Source organism: Camarhynchus parvulus, chromosome Z (genome assembly GCF_901933205.1).
Source record: "Camarhynchus parvulus chromosome Z, STF_HiC, whole genome shotgun sequence".
In the NCBI taxonomy this organism is placed as follows: Eukaryota; Metazoa; Chordata; class Aves; order Passeriformes; family Thraupidae; genus Camarhynchus; species Camarhynchus parvulus.
In genome coordinates, this window is record NC_044601.1 from 34,920,788 (window position 1) to 34,938,921 (window position 18,134).

Consider the following 18,134-nt stretch of genomic DNA (forward strand, 5'->3'; position numbering starts at 1 on the left):
TTGTTTTTCCTGTTTGCTTGTGGTTAAGATTTTTCTAACTCATAGTAGAGCACCAGACAATATAAGTTTCAGACGGAATGTAGATGTTGGTAGTCCATTGGCCTCTTCCACTTAGATGTTTTACCACTCAGTGGCTTCACACAAGCAAATATGAATTTAGTCAAAGTTCTCAATTCAAGGGCTAAAATGAACAGTTTTCTTCAGAGTGTCTTGTGCTCCCACAATGGCATTCCTTAGTTCTCAGACTTAATAAAAGGGATTTCTAAGAAGTCTTAACTTCAGCTGCATGAACAGTGGTAAATATCTCTAACCATGCCAACCACTCAGAAGGAGAGATAAAATACCTATTCCAAAATTATATACTAGCTCAGCAAGGTGAATTACAATCAACAAACCAAACAGTGTAAAATTCATCTTATTAATTTTCCAGTAACCAAAACTTCTGATGGTCTGAAATACCATTCTTTATATGTTAGGACAGTCTCTTACCTACCTTCACTGTCAAATACTACGAGGTTTGGAATATGGTTTACCCACCAGAACAAGAAGCTACTGAAGGAGGATGCACAACTAAGAATTAAAAGCATTTATCCTTGTAACGATTAAAATAAAATGGCAGAATTTGTTGATAAATTTATTATTTTCAGTAATGACACAGGTAGTGAGATCAAGTGTATCCTCAGCAGGTTTGCTGATGGCACAAACCTGAGTGGTGCAGTTGATTCACTCTAGGGAAGGAATGCAACCCTTGGTAGATTTGAAGATGGAGGATGCTTGATAGACTTGAAGAATGGACCCATGTGAATCTCATGAAGCTCAGCAAAGCCAAATGAGAGTTCCTGCACCTGGGTTTAAGTGCCCTCCCCCCTGCCATATCAGTATAGGCTGGCGGAGGAGGGGATTTCTTGCAGGCCTGCCAAGAAAAACTTGGGGGTGCTGGTAGATGAGACCCCCACCTCAAGAACTCCTTCAAGCTCTAGGGTCCCCAACACAAGAAAAACATGGTCCTGCTAGAAGGAGACTGGAGTAGGGCCATGAAAATTATCAGAGGGCAGGAGCACATCTCCATGAAGACAGGCTGAGAGAGTTGGTATTATTCAGCCTGGAAAAAAAAAATAATTAGGGAGACCTTATTGTGGCCTTTTCATACTTAAGGCCTATAATGGAGATTTTTATTCTTTTTTCCTCCAAGGATCTGTAGTGGCAGAACAAGAGGTGACAATTTTAAAGTGAAACAGGTTATATTTACATGTTCCACTCCTGGAAATGATCAAGGTTATGTTGTATGGGGGTTTTGGCAATGTGATCCTGTAAAAAAGTCCCTGCAAAGAGGGGCATTGATTGAACTGGTTTTCAAAGGTCCCTTGCAGCCCAACATGTTATATGATTCTATGATTTTTTAATTTCTAAAGGAAGAGATAAAGTATTAAAGAGTTGCGACCGAGGAAAATTTCAATCACTTGAAGTATTCATGAGAGGCTGGGACTAAAGCAAAATGTTTAGAATTTCTGGTTACGTGTTCCCTAATAAATATGCTTATTGAAGTAAGGAGAAAAGGTATATAGGACTAATATTATCTTAAATATACTGGAGATATTATCTAGGTGATAGTTCATCTGAGTTTGCAATGTCCTTTTAGGGTTTATCTCTTCCTTTTATTATGATCTTGCATTTAGATTATGGTAATCACCAATCTATGGATCCTAATTATTCTATAATTTAGCTATTTGAACCTTCTCATCTTTCTCTTTTTATTTTCTTTCTTTCTGTTTGAATGAATCTCTTAACTCATGGATTGCTACTGCAACATATATAGCATATTCTAGAGAGGACTACATGAATACATGAAGTTTCAAGAGGGAAATCACAGATCACAAATCATAGGCACTCTGCAGTCAGAAAATGCTTTGCCTAATTTAGAGATTGTAGTCTTTATTCTTCACTGAAAGAAGTGCCTCTGCCCTGAGGAATACTCAAGAACATGATTGACTTTAAGCACTTGTTAAAGATTATAACATGGTTACATGCTACCCTGTGTAGAATTTATTTATGTATACATAAGTGCTTTCCAGAATCGGGACTATAGGTTTATTGCTTTGTGGCACCTTACACCTACACAGCCAGGAGTAATGTAAGTTTGTGGTCATGGCTTAACTCTCAGAATATTTTCCGCACATGTCCCATAAAAGAATCAGCTGAAAGCAAAATTGTCTTGTGACATTGACGTGATGATTACTGAAGCTTTTAGCATCTGCAGTATTTTACTATTTTGCCATATTGTAATATAATGACCACTTTGTAACAGTGTAATAAAAATAGGTATTATGTGTAAAATACTGTATCCACCATCACAATGATGTTTTAATGATAGTCTCCTTGGATTGGGAGGATACTCTTCACAGTCATTACATTAAATGAGTATATTACAGATAATTAGGCTACAACAATAGTACTACAACACTAAGACTTATTCAGTGAAGTAGCTTTATTTTTTATCTTTCAAGTATGAAGCAAGGTTCTGTCTTCACAAAAGATGCTTATGCTTACTGAGTTCTTTTTCATTTTACTATCACTTGGAGATTTTATGTGGGCTATGATTGCTCTCTCTTGGTTCTTTCTCCTCTCAATTCTAAAACATTTAGATAGTATAATAATAGGTGGAAGTTCATACTAAATTTGGGGGTATTATTTTTCTTTCAGGTGCTGGATTAAATAACGGGCAGTGGCATTCTGTGTCCCTCTCTGTCAAAAGGAATCGGATCAGTGTAAGAGTAGACAATGATGTGACCTCATCTGCTCATGCCTTCATACCTCTGCAGATTTATTCAGATGTTTTCTACTTTGGAGGTGAAATATCGTTGTTTGTTTATAAAGGCAATATCCAACAGTTACATATCAATTTTTCCTGACATATCTAATCAAATGAAAATTATTATTTGGCTTGCTTCAAGTCTTCTTTGCCTGGCTTGGTTCAGGCACTGTTCTGATATTTTCAGTTTTCTTTAAATTTTACCATGTTGGGTAAAATAAATCACCACCTTCAATTCTTGGTAGCTTTTTAGATAACTTGTACTGTGCTCTGATAATTGAATATAGTCTGGCTGGCAATCAAACAGACACACAAAGGTTTCTCTTGCTGCAGACTTATTGTTTTGCCAAATGAATATTTTGGAGAGTCTTCCACTGGAATGACTTCAAGTAAATGCTTAAGTAAATGCTTATCTTGTAAATACCCTCTTCGTACATAGACCTTTTCGGTTTGTTTTTTTTTACCACAGTGATATAACTTTTCTATGTTTGATGAATATAATTTGTGTCTAAAAACCTGTATGTACTTATGTCTTCATTTCTCTAGGAATATCAACAGTCATCTGCCATCAAGGGATTATGTCATTAATGACATGTATTGTTATTGATAGACTGGAGCTGATTGTTCTATTATTCATACAATTCTTTTGGGAATGGGCTGCATAGTAGCAATGATAAACATTACCTGAGCGTGTTGGTTGTTTGCCTAATGCTTCCTCTCTTTTAAACATTAATGATTAAATTATTAATTATTTAATAATAATTCTCAACTTTCTGTGAAAACTGAGAAGGTTATCTACAAAACACTAAATGAGTATGGACCCAGTCATTGTCCACAGATCACTTCCCTTGAAACAACAGCTTTTAAATAACTTTTATGTTCACAGACATGCACTTAGTACAGTAACTGCTACATGAGCATTCACATGAATTTTCACATCTGGCATCTACCCTGTAATACTAAAAATACCCCTTGACTTGGCTTGTAATCAGTAAAAGCAGAGAAAGATGCAAAATATTGGTCTTGAATAACCCTTCTATGTTGGTTCAGGTTCCCAGATCTCTGATAAGGTGATTTTCACCATTGCAGGGTTGATGGCACAAATGAACAGTTCAGAAGGGATGTGGGGATCTACAAAAAGAAGCATATTCAATTGAGTTGTAGAAGGACACTTATATTTGTGATTTGCAGTGTGGAGAGGACAAATTAATTCTATACTGGAAGTAGCAACTGTATATCCGTCCCTCAGATTCTCTGATCTCAGCCTTATTACTGAAAACTACAGCTCATGCATCTCATACAAAGTTAGGGAATTCTAGAAGTGGGTTTCTGAGTTTAGAAAATTCTTTATTAAATTTTTATGTTATATGCCACTGTCAAAATGCAGACAATGCATTTTTACTTTCTTTCCAAGTTTATATGAATATTTACCATGTTTGTGCTGTTTGTTAAAATATGAGTATCAGCCTTTCAGGGGAGGTGTCCTGGGGACATGGTGATTTGTTTACTTTTTTAATGAATACAAATTATGCAGGAAATGTGTGTGTTTAACTAGGAAAATGTGTAATAAACATGAAAATATTTTAGTATTATGTCAGCACAATTTCTAGTCATGCCATCATCAAAGATCTCTAACCCCTCTCAGTTCTTGTAATAAAAACTCACTGCAACTATAAGGGAAAATGAGATAATTTAATTTTGCAATAAGTGCATAATATAAATTTAATGATTAAAGGATTTCCTTTTATCTTTAATATCCAGTCTACAATTGTAAGGAAGCACAATTTAATTAATGTTAATGGTATTTGTCTCTTCTCTAATAGAAGACAATTTTTGAAAAAGAGACACCAAGAAAAATATCTGACACACAATTTTGTAAAATAGCTATGCCAAAAATTTTTAAACTTTTCCTACTTTCTCTGCCCTTTATTTATTTGTTTGTTTATTATTTATTTATTTACGCTCTACTGAAAACATTTCGTTCTCAAATGAGCATCATATTTTTCACCAGAAATGACAGAATTTATGTTACTGTTCAACTGTAGAATGCTGTAAGGCATGGGGTTAAACCTGTAATTCATTTGTCTAGCTGTGTTTGGTACTGAAAACTGACTGTGCTCTTATTTTTACTTTTGCAAGTTTGCATATTTGGTGTTCTTAAAGCAACACACCAAGTAGATAAAAAACATTTGCCTTTAGAAACATGATAAAAATTTTGAAGAGTTTGGCTCCTGAGCAGATTTATGAACACTCCAAGTCTATCAGCTTGTAAAATTTCAGTTTTAATGCTTTTTCTAATCTAAATTTCTCAAAAATATATCTATACTATTTATGTTGTTGCACACTTATTTGAATATATTTAGTAGTTTCCACTATCATTTTGCTTTCCTGTATCGTAAGCCTCTTCACTGTCTTTACAGGACTTCAGAAGTACTCATTAGCTCTGTGGAACAAAAAAGTGTCTTAAAACTCATTGCTTTCTAACATCCTAAAATAAGAAGGTCTTCAAATGCTGCGAACCAGAATGCAGTATTGTTTGACTAAGATCAAAGGATGACCCTTGTACATCATTGCAGAAACAACAATACCCCTTGGAAGAAAGACAAATAAAGCATTGTAGTGTAGTGTTTACCTGCCACTGGGAAAAACTGCTCAATGTACATGTTTTAAATCAAATCGGGATTAAAGCAATTTATTTATTTACTACAAGTGTTTACTTATTTGACAATCAGTGAACAAGGCATTTCAGAACCAGTAAGATGATAGATAAACCACAATATTAAATTCTTACAGTGTGTACATCCAGATGGTATGTAGTCTAAGCCTCAGTTCTAAGCAAGTCTTAGATCAAGATTTATTGGGATATGACCACTCAAGCCATGTACAGTTGCAAAAATGGAAATCTTATAACTTCTTGGGGCAAATTGTTCTGATATGGACCACTGTCACCATAAAAACACTTGTTGCTTGCATCTTATGCCTTATGATCCAAATTTGCAGGTTTATAGTTTTGTCCTTTGCCTCTTGTCCCATCACCATGTACTGCTGGAAGTAATCCTGCTCTATATTCTCTGCACTGTCTTATTTTCTCTTCTTAAGACTGAGCAGGCCCAGATCTCTCAGCCTCTCCTCATAACTGCATTCAGCTTCCAGCCATCTTGGAGGCCTCCTCTGGCCTCACTCTAGGACACTGATGTCCTTCCTCCCCTGTAATGGGGAGCCCAGAACTACAGCACTCTCGATATGGCCTCACAACTGCCGTGTAGCAGGAAGACACACTTCCCAAGACTTGCTGACTATGCTCTTGGTAATACATGCCGGAACGGCATTGGCTTTCTGTGCTGCAAGAGCACTTCCCCAGATCATATTCTACTTGATGGTCACTAGGATTTCAGGCCTCTCTCTGGACAGTTATCCTCCAATTTGGATTGTTGCGTGGACTCGCTTCATCTCAGATTAAAAATCTTGATCTTGTTCTTAATGAATTTCATGGCAATTGTGTCCAGGTCCCTTTGAGTTGCAGCCCTTTGTCACCATCATTTTGTCCCTGCCTCTGGTTTGGTATCAGTTGCATGTTTGCTGAAAGCACATGTTGCCTTATCATCCAGGTCATTAATCAAAACATTATAGATGTCACTACTGATCTCTAAAGAATCTTCTGCTCCATAATCATCAGCTGGACTTCGCAGCATCAACTACTTGCTTATCCCACCCATATATATTGTGAATCTGGGGACAGGGACACTATAGAAAGCTGTCAAGTCTTTGCTAAAGTCATGATATGCAATGCTCAGTGCTCTCCCTTTATTTATACTGTTCATCACTTCAGCAAAGAAAACAAAGACCTCAGTCAGGCATAATTCAACCTTGAAACTAAAGTTAACCAGTTAACTTCTTGTCCTTTGCATGTTTAGAAATGGCTTTAAGAAGTTTTGCTCTGTGAATTTGCCAGGCACTGCAATAAGACTAACGGCCCTCTAGTTTTTTGAAGATGGGTGTAACTTTCCCAATTATCCAGAAGTTCAGCATATTGCCAAGATCCTATGAGGATTAAAATATTAATGAATTCACAATGACAATGGCAATGGTTAAAATGGCATTGACCAGCTCCTGCAGCATGCTCAGATACACCTTGTTCCTTTGCTGTGTTCCTTTACCATGGATACCGCATTCTTTTTTTCATACTCTACTAGGATATGGGAATCCTAAGGATCAGTTTTACTTCTTCCTTTCCAGTAAAAGGAAACAATTCTTCTCTAGACCCTTGTCACTAAGTCCTCTGCCCCATGAGATATATGGATAATATCCATAATCTCGTTAGCCTTCGTTTTCTTACTGTTGAACCTCCAAAATTTTTTTTTGTTGTACTTCAACATCTTTTATCTCCTCTTGCTTTCCTAAGTGGATTCCTAGACACACAGGTTATGTCTTTGCATTCCCCTATATGTTGCGTGTCCCTGGTACCACATTTTGTGTGCTTTCTTCTTGTGTTTGCACTCACTCAGGAGTGTTTATGTTTGCAGGCCTTATGCCACACTTGATTAACTATTTTGATACTGCTATGGACTTCACTTTTGCTCTGAAGACCTTTTTTGTTGAAATCTATCCAGCCCTTTTGATCTCCAAGGCAATTTTTAATGGTATCCTCAAAACAGATCCCGAACAGAAAAATTTTGCTCTTCAGAGGTCAAGGGTTATAATTCTAGAGTTTATTTCTTTCTCTCTTCTCTGTGGCTCATGAACTCCACAGCTTCACCTTCATGTTTGCTGCAACCAAGCCTGTCCTTTGTTTTACATTCAATCATTTCTTCCTTGTCCATGCGTAGCAGGTTCAATGGAGCATCTTTCCTAGTTGAGTCATTGATGGTGTGCAACAAGAAGTTTCAGTACTTTATGAAATATTCTTAACAGCTGACAGAGTAAAGTCGTTTAGTTAGTAACTGGTTTTGGGGATTTTTTATTATTTCACTTCAATTGTGACTTCAAACTTGTTCAAATCATGTGACTTTTTGTTGTAACCTAACATTCTGTTCATATCTTGATTCTACTCATTCTTTGGAGCTTTTGTTTAGGTTATCCTTTAACGAAATTTTTAGTGATATTTTGCATATGCTTTCAAAACAGTAAGACTGCAGAGAAGTATTTCTTTTCAGTCATAGAACCATGGCTTATCAGAAGAGCTTCTGGCTAAATTCCCTCAGTCACAAAATTTAAAATGTGTAGAGGTTGTAAAAGTTCAATTGACTTTTGGGGTATGTAACGTTTTTCAATAAAATATTTCTTTTCAACTCCAGTTTTTATTCTTTTTTCAGGCTGTCCTAGCAGTGGAAACATTTCTGAATGTAATACCTCATTTGGTGGTTTTCAAGGATGCATGCGACATATTTCCATTGGTAATAAAGCAGTGGATATGATCTCTATTCAGCAGAACGGTTTTGGCAATTTCAGTGATCTTCAGATAGATTTATGTGGCATTACAGACAGGTGAGAAAATAATGTTTACTCATTAATTTATTTATGCCTATGTTTTGTTTCTAATAGTGATTTGATGACAAAGAACAGAATACTGTTACAAAACAACATGCTGTTTCTTTTGTAAGAATTTAGAAATCCTGAATAAGTGCAGAATATGTAGCATATAGCAAATATACTTCCTTTTACTGCAAATAAAATTAAATTTGAATAAAATTATTTTATGTTTCTGAAAAATTTAAATATCTTGCTTTCTTCTCAAGTGAGCTGCAGACACAAATCCCCTACTGCAACCTGTAGTCCCATCCACCTTTTAACATACTATGTTTTTTACAAGTTACTGCTGTTTCCTATCTTCTACCTCTCCAGAAACACAGTAGATAATATCCATCACAGTGAGTGAGCAATTGTCTTTTAGACCACAGTCAGAACTAATCTCATAACCTGCAATTAGCATCTATCTAATAGAATGGCTAGTTGAAGTGTCCCTCCCCAAAGGAAAGTCCCTCCCCAAGGAGGGATACATGCCCAGTAGTAGAAATTCTTGAAGGAAAGATGCTGCTGGACTTCAGTGTAGTGAAAGCAGAGCATGTTGCAGAACAGAACAAGCTGCTGAGAAGAGAGCGAGTGAACACACAAACAGTCAATGGAAGGAGAAGTTTTATTCTGTAGACTCCAGAGAATGCAGTCACAGACAGTTATGCTGTCTTTAATCCCAAAGTGTTTTTCTTGGACATAGCTGAAAGGCAGTACTGAAAGGACACAGCAGACAGAGGAGAAATTATGTACTTTTGAATAATTCTCCCTCACTTTCTAAATTTCTAGTCCTCATAAGGTGTCTTTTAGTTTCAAAAAGTCTGTCTTTTGAATTATAAGACTTTTCAAAAGTTCTATCTTTTTCGGAAAACACTGTAGGCACAGATCCACTTTAAGACAATAGCCAGTTTCAGGATTAGTCACCCAACCTTACTTCTGTGACCTGCAATCCCTTCCTAGAGATAACACGGTGTACAGATATCCATGTTCTTATTTTGGAAACAGTCACTACTCCTCATTGATGAAAGATGGAAAAAATACTAACTATTTACCTAATTCTTCATAAAAGTTTAAGGAGAGAAAAGTCTAAGATGAGGATAGAAGTTTTCAAGATGAGTGATACAAAAGGAAAATAACATCTTTATGGGAGAGTTTTGGTTGGTTGATTTTGTTTTCTCTAATATTTTCAAATCTTAATTTATGTCTCTTCTTCTATCTTGACCATTGTACCTTTCTTGCATTGGCTCTCAATCTAAACAAAGATTTAGTTTTCAGTTTCCATCATGCTAAGCATATGTCTTCCTAATTTATCAAAATAGAAGTTTAATCTACTATTTTTATATTTCATTACCCTCATTGTATTTTTTTTTCAAAATAGACTGCTTTTAATAATCCTGTCTGGTCTTGTGCTGTCTTGCTTCTGGGACTATTTCTTTCCCTTTGCTTGCACAGTCTCATTTAATTCAATATCTGCTGCTCATAGTTTGGAACAAACTTCATGTCTCTCTTTATCAAATTAATTCTACATCTCACCATAAATCCCAGGTGATAAAGCACGTATATTTGGCAAAATTAAAACTGCTTACATGTTTTAAACAATATTTAATAGGTAGCTTGTATGATCCTGTGCACCATATTGTTTGAGAAAAAAATGCTTTCTTCCTACAATGATTTATAAATGTCTTTGAATGCCCTAAGCTAATGAGTATTTTGTGTTCCCGATAGCAAATATCTCCCTAGAGGTGAGCACAAACAAATCCCTTCTTTGTGTTGGAGTCTTTATGCGAGTCTTTACATCTTCAGTTCCAAATCATGAAGCATGGCCCAAATTCCAGAATTATTGACAGCTTTTTGTAATAGAAGTGATTGACACCTAAATGTTGTCCTTTTGTATTGGTTTTACATATTTGAAGTGCATGAAAACAAATAATATTTACTCTTTACATAGCAAACTGGATTTATATGCAATAGTAAATAAACTGAAAACAATTCTATTTAATCCATTCTTTACCTCACATATACACATTTAGTATATGAAGAGTGTTTTTTATGAGATTGACAGTCTTCATGGAGAGATGTTGAGTTAATAATTAATTTTTCTGAGTATAAATTATTCACTTTTTTATTTATTTTATACAAACAAATGCTGTACTATTTTCCTATTTTCAGTTTTCTCAGTTTGATAAACTTTCTCATTCCTTATCCTACTCTTAAATTGTTATGACTGTTTGCAGTCATCAGTCCTCCATGATCCCTCATTTCATTACATGACATCCTTATATTGCTCTATTGCCATATATCTCTTATGTGTGCAAACAATTCTCTTCATATATTTCTCCTTAATATCTTTTCTCTCAGCTCCTTTATCAATATATATTGGTTTAATAACTCCTAATTAGCTATAAACCATTCACAAAATCACTTTAAAGGACACAATGTCATTTAAATACCTTACAATGTTAGCATATTTAGTCTCTGAGGAGAGAGTACCAGATGCTTCTGTCCTAATTATATTGAGCCCTACACAGAAACTTACAATTTCCTACCAAGAGCTCTTGCCTTTTTGTCCTGCCAGCAGCATACAAAAAAAGGATTGAATGGGTTTATATCTTTAAAAAGAAACAGCCAAAAATAAAAATTATGATCACAGTTCTGAATTTTTTTTTCACTTTTTTGTTTTAATAAGCTGAAAAATGAAGAAATAATAGGCATTAAAAATGCAGTTATTTACTTTTTTAAAAGGATATTTTAGCCATAATTTAGAACCAGGATAAAGAAATAGTATACAAAAAAAAATGTATCTAGTTGAAAACTGACATACAAAGTTCTTATCTTTCCCTTTCTTTATTGCAACTATATTCATATTCTGGATCAGTATTCTCCTCTCAATATTAGTTTATATTTATTAATAGACTGCTGCCTTGGTTTAAAATATTATATAATTTTCAGAAGCCATACACTTAAAAGCATAATATCAAGAAATACGTGGCAAATGTTTAATTAGCTGTTGCTTTTCTGGTTTTAGCAGACATGAAAATTATTTCTTATAGATTAAGTATCAGAAATACTGATTCTCAAATATGAGAATTTTTTTAGGAAAATTACCTTGTTCAAAGAAAGCTGTGTCTAAATCTTGCTTTGGGGTAGGGTTGCAGCATATAATGTAATTTACATTTAATTTGATGTAGCAAATGGCTACTTTCTGTTATACATTCTGAAGCAGAGGAAAGAACTTAATGTTAAAAGATTTAAATTTATTGTTAAAATATTTAAATTATACTTTTAACTTGTTTGCACTTTCATTAACGTTAGTTCAAGCATCATCAATTTCTTCAAAGCTTTTCATCTTGTGAAAAATATTAGGAAGATTAATTAGTAGGGACAGGGAGTCAATACAAGTAAAGACCATATAAAACACAATTTTTAGATAATGTCTTTATCAAAAAGGCATAAGACACAAAATGTGATGGAAACAAAAGCAGACCAGCTCTCAGTGAATGCACTGAAGGTCTTGAATGGCAGTTTTGCTAGAGATTTGTATTTATAATAACTGATTATTAGAAAGAGAAATAGAGCATCTACCTAAGAAACATTAGTATGTATATTTATGTAATTCTGTCAAACAAAGTATTTAAAATCGAAATAATTGTAAGCCTGATGCCTAGATTTTATCTTTAGCCTCCAAAACATAACTCATTGAGACATATATCATCTGTTGACTAGTCTTAGGAATACATTTTTTGAGTGAGAGACTAGATACAAGATTAGCTGTTCCGCTGCCAAAAATGTCACAGATTTCCTTGAAAATAGATGACATCTATCAGTTTACTTGCCTAACCTCTACTTCACCTGCTACTTCTTTTTTAATTCCCTTCTGTGAAAACCACTTATCCTTGTTTATAAACATGAAAGAAAGATAAAGTTCTTTGAGTGCCATGAGCAGTGAATGTGCAAAGACCCTGAATTATTCATAGGGCAGATGTGTGAAATGCTGGACTTTCTGCAATCCTAATTTAATATTCTCATAACATTTCTTGGATGAATTAAAAGGTATTTTAAGATCCTGTGAATGTTAGTGGGCATGTTGTTTTTGTTCGTTGTTTTTTCCTGCGGCTAATGTCAACACCGAAGTCATTTTACACTTTCTGAACTGTATCCTGCACATAAACTCAGTGCAGTTAAAATGTTAGCTAATTTCTAAGGTGAAAAGCTAGTTAATAATTGGTTAAACGCTAGTTAATAATTAGCTGGAGTGTGCCAATCTATTTCAATGTATTTTCAGCTGCATTTATAAAAAAAGATAATTTCTTTTTTTTTCATGTCACAATTATTTTATATTTTAGTATAGTGCTGCGCTCTTAAACACTAAGAAATTACAGGTAAATTATTTTTTCAGTCAACCATTGTATACTTAGAAGAAAGTAATCAAAACTCTTCAAGATCTTAGTCATATTATCACAGTGGAAATGGCTTTACAAGTAGTTAGTTATGTTGGAACCAACATGCTGAACTCTTTAGGATAGAAAGTAAACAGGATTTTGGAATAAGAAATAGATGTCAAGTGCTGTGGTAAGATTAATTTGTTAGGTGAAACAGAAAGAAATCTGCTGTAATGTTGCTTTGTTTATGATAGATGTTGAAGAAATCCCAGTCATTGTAAAACTTGCCATTGAATTATCAACACATGAACCTTTATTAGTCTGTATTGAGTTGTGACCAGTTGAACACTAATAACAATTCTCTATCTTATGCCTTATTTCTGTTCTCATAAGCTTGTTACATAATTAAGATATTTTTATAAGCAAAAGGAATACCAGGAAGGAAATGATCTTAATTTTCTTTTACTTACGTTGGCATCCTTATCAATGACTTTGATGACTTCCTTCACATTATACTTTTCCAGGATTTTGCCTTTCTTGCTAAGTACAATAGTAAGTGAGGAGAAAAAAGAGTGAAAATGCGCGTTGTTTTTTGTTTTAGGTGTTTGCCTAATTACTGTGAACATGGTGGTGAGTGCTCACAGTCCTGGAACAGTTTCCACTGTAACTGTGCCAATACTGGTTACAAGGGAGCTACTTGTCACTATCGTAAGTATAAGGTGTTTTCTGATTTCTGATTATGCTTTTATTTCTGATTTAATTTCTTCACCACAAAACAAAATAAAAAGACAAAGCAAACCAAAGTAAAAAACATTTGAACTTACTATTCATAAAATATTCTCAGTCATAAAAATACTCCTAATTTGGTTTGAGGAAAGGCCTTGGGAACTCAAAATATGTAACAAAAAATTGATTGAAAATTTAAGTGTTTTTCTTTTACATTTTTTTTGTATTTTATGTAAGATAGCAATATCCTCTCTCATCCATATAACTCCACTTTCTGAATCAATGTATCATTTAGAAATATGGCAAATTCATCTGTATTCATCATAATAACTAATATTTATAATTTCTGAGCCACTGGGACTTACATGCATGTCCAAAGTAATCCTGTGCTAAACCTCAAACACATGTTTATATAGATTTCTAGATCAGGAAGTAGATTAGAAGAAAATAAAATAAACACATTTTGAAAGCCTAAGTGAATGTAACTTAGGTAATTTCACAGGAGATGCTTTACTTTGGTACTGCTTTCATCATGTTCTGGGAAGAAGATAAAATAAGTATGCTGGCTTTCATTGCATGCCTATAATACGTAAAAATCCATAGACGTTTACTGGTTGTTTTCTTTTTAATACAAAATTGCCCTAATCTCAGATAAATAATTCTATACTTATATATTGTCTATATAAAATCGTTACAATCCTTTTTGGCAGCTTTTACAGAAAGAAAGTATGTCTACCCAAATGGGATTTTTTGAGAAATCACTGATTTTAGAAGACTGCTTATTTAAAATCTTGTTTGTACAAAGTCAACAACAGTCATAACTAACAATATTAAGAAAAACTATGTAAAATAGAAAATATGACAATTGTAGTTTTGAATACCATGTTGTACCCCATTAAAACCTGATGAACCCAGAGTGAAGATGAAGGTGATTTGATTCATTGCAATTTGAAAAGTCACAAATTGAATCATCTGTTGATTTCTATGAGGACAGAGGGAGGCTAGTTTCCTGATGATTAGGACTTAATGAGAAATGTAATAATATGAGTTACCAATTTTTTTATTGTCTAAAATAATAATGAATATCTGAACTTTTGTAATTTCTAAATCTAGCTAAAAGTATTTACTGTAAGGGACTGTAAAATTGCATTTGAAAATTGCAAAAATTGTTTATTGTGGATATTTCATAGAGTAAGTAAAATGAATGGTTTGTCTCTTTTAATAGTTGTTACCATATAATGTCAGTAACCATCAGGCAAAAAAATAGAAAGATAAAACTCTTTAAAACAATAGCTTATTAAAAATAAAAAGTATAGCACTCATAACTACTTTTCATTATTAATCTAACAGCTCATTCTTTTTGGTGGAATTTTTAAAATTTTTGATAACTGATAGAGTGCAGTTTAATTTTGAAATGAAAGATAAAAACATTATGACTGCTCAAAAGAAATATAATAGTTAAAGGAGAATTTAGGTTAATGTGTCCAACTGTGACATTATCATGTTTTCTGAGATCCAGTTATAGAGGTGGACTCATATATCTTTTTTTTCTCAGATATTTGATATATAAGAGGTATCACAGCTTTTTTTTTAGACCTTGACTGATACAAAGTGTATGTGACAGGGAACCAAGGAGCTGTCATTTTGTCTTTGCTAATTTAGTTCTTTTACTGAAATCTCTGACAAGTCACTTGCTTTTCCATTTACAGTGGGAAGAAACTAAGAAGTGTGAAAGCCAAAAAATGCTTACCTTCTGCTTTACGTTGCAACAACAGCAACAAAAATCTGATTTGGTTGAGGTAGTTAATGGGGTTTTCCTCAAAATCAGATTACCAGAGTCTAAGTAATACCCTTGGCATTCTAGCATTTTTCAGCAATTTTTCAACCATTTACTCACCCATATTTCATGTTTTTCTCCCAGAGTTTTTGAGCTGGAAATACAGACTAAAATGCTTAAAAATGCACCATGTAATCTTCATGATAAATAAAATATGCTTAACAATTTCTAATAAAGGCATAGTTTTGATTGCATGAATTTTTCTTCATTCTTTAGCAGACAGCACACACTCAACTTCTTTTCCCAATGTTAAGGGTCATGCACATTTTTTTTTTAATTTCTTGAATAAAATGTAAAATCATGCCATTACATTTGTGATGGAATATGTTCTTTTACAGCCATATATGAGCAATCATGTGAAGCCTATAAGCACAGAGGGAACACTTCAGGCTTTTACAGTATTGATTCAGATGGAAGTGGCCCCTTGGGACCATTTCTTGTGTACTGCAATATGACAGGTGAGGTGATAAACTTCCTTAACTTACAGCTGTGCCTGTATGCATGCTCATTATATTGAAACACGACTTATCAAGTGAGAAGTCTCTGCAGTTTGTGAATTTAATGTAAACATGAACAACAAAATGAAGGTGACTCCTTAGCTCAGGAAATTGGGCAAATAATTAGGTATAAAAATTAGAATTATAACAGGATTCCGGCTGTGAAGCTAACACAGCATTCCTGTTATGCTTTGCATAAATGGGGCATGTGTTCCATATGGAGACAGTGTCATACTTGTTCATTTTTGGGGAGCAGCTTTGTTTTCACTGAAATTGCAGCCTCTTGAGGATACTTAGGAAAATGAGATATAAGTTATGTTTATGAGAAATTTTCTGACTTTCCCTGATAGCCTTCTGAAAAATTTTAACTTAGATCTGGGCTTTGTTGGGAGGAACGTTGATATTAAACTTCATCTTTCAAACTGCAAGGTGATCTTTTGGAGAATACAAATGCAACAAATGGTCTGCTTTTTAACAAAGCAGTTAATGTTATCTCTGTATGGTATATGGTATATTGGTAAAGGTCCTTTCAACTAAGCTTAAATTTAAATGTCTTTTTGGAATTTATTATTGATGGATCTATGGCTGTCTCCTTTACTGTTTACTTAGCTCCTTTTATTTGAAATGCTTTCCAGGCAAAATGACTGAAACATTTTATTGTTTTGTTTGACAAAAAAAAATATTTTTACACAGTTTTAACTGTTTAAAAGAATAGATGAATAAGCTAGATTTGAACTGGCTAGGGCTAGATATGCCCTAAGTGTTGAAACCTTGACTTAGAAACCTTATAGTAAGATTTTGATGTTGACTTGAGCACTTTACCTAGTCTCAGGGTGTCAGCTCCTGACTTTGACTTCTACAGTGAACTGTGCTTGTTCACAATAAGCACGTTTCAGATTGGCACAGGCTCTTAAAAAGAAATATTCTAGTGTCCTGTGAGACTAAAAGAGACCAAAGAATCATGGTAGAAAGATGACAATTTTTCTAAGTGGGTATAACTCTCCAAGGTACAGTGTAGTGTCTGATTTATCCTTGTGTGTCCATGAACAGCTGTTCCTGTTTTCCTCAGTCACTCCTTATTCACCACATTAAGCAAACATCATTGATCAGTTCTTCATCTCAAGATGCATTCTGACAGGACGAATCCTCTATATTTGTTTTGTTCCCAGTTTCCTCATGACTGGTATTCCCTTTTCCCACCAGAGGCAGGAAAGGCAGATGCCCACATTTCTTACTGCACTGCCTTGTCTTTGGCATTCATGGGACTCTATTTTCAGGCAGCTGGGAGGGAGGTGCCATTTCCTGAATTTATTCTTGGAGGTCAGTTTCAGAATCAAAAGCCTACAGTCCACACTGTTAATTAAAATGCTACAAACTTTGCTGTTAGCTGTTTTTCTTTTTTGTGTAATTTTGTGAGTGTGACAATGAGTTGAATATCCAAACTCCTTGTCTTCAGTTTTATGTTCAGTGTAATGTTTAGATGTATTTGTGTCTGCATGTGTATCCATCTATCAAAACAGCCACAACCATAGAAAACAGTATGCAAAACAAACAAAGGAACCAAAATTTAAATTTGTATTTCTAGCTATCTGGTTTTCGACAGTCTAATTACATCCTTAATAAAATTTTATGATTAGATGAAAAATATTTCCTTTAGATTTTCTGACTATTACTCATCTCTAAGTGACCATCATTCTTTCCTCTTCATGGATATTTTTATATTATCCGCCCTGTGTGGCCTATAGGCAGCTGATGATATAAAATACAGGTCTAATAGTTAGAATACTATTATTAGAATGTCTGAAATGTAATGTCAATACTAAAATTTAGGAAAAAAAAATTCTCTTTTTTTTTTTTTTTTTTAATTAGCTGGCCATAAATATGCAAGAAAACAGTGACCATGAATCTGAACTCACCTGTCCCAGATGGGCTTTAACTGAAGTCTTCTCACCCCTGCCTTGAAAGGGGTTTTGGTCAGGAGAGAGAGAGTTACAGGTTTTGAAAGTGGGAGTTGAAACAGAATAAGCTCATTTTTAACCTATTCACAGGTGAAGGATCTTGGTAAAAATACAAAACAGAAGAATGATATGAGCCTTCACCATGATTACTATTTAATTTTAGGTGGCAGTAATAATTCACCTTCATGTAATCTTAGTTTTACAGTAAACACAGTATATGCAAGACACTTCTGCTTCTATGTATTAAAGAAAAGGCCTGTAGGCCATTTTCTCATACTGAATAAATTAATTCAAGCTATAAGGATGTATTTAATGTAGGTAGATTCTAGGATACAGTTAGTGTTATTTTACGCAGTATTTAAGCCTAGGGAAAGTGTTTTTTTCCTTCTGATCTTTCATTGTAATTTACCAAGTAAACAA

The 18,134-nt window shown here is 34.1% G+C and overlaps 1 protein-coding gene across 1 annotated transcript in view; it reads left to right on the forward strand.

Annotated features, from left to right (window-relative positions):
• The window catches only part of LOC115915305 (contactin-associated protein-like 4), a 208,091-nt gene that overhangs the window by 144,664 nt on the left and 45,293 nt on the right, over positions 1 to 18,134 (forward strand). The window contains exons 9-12 of the mRNA XM_030968639.1: positions 2,701 to 2,847; positions 8,122 to 8,293; positions 13,298 to 13,404; positions 15,598 to 15,717. Coding sequence (XP_030824499.1) covers positions 2,701 to 2,847; positions 8,122 to 8,293; positions 13,298 to 13,404; positions 15,598 to 15,717 — 546 coding nt within the window. The remainder of the gene's footprint in view (positions 1 to 2,700; positions 2,848 to 8,121; positions 8,294 to 13,297; positions 13,405 to 15,597; positions 15,718 to 18,134) is intronic.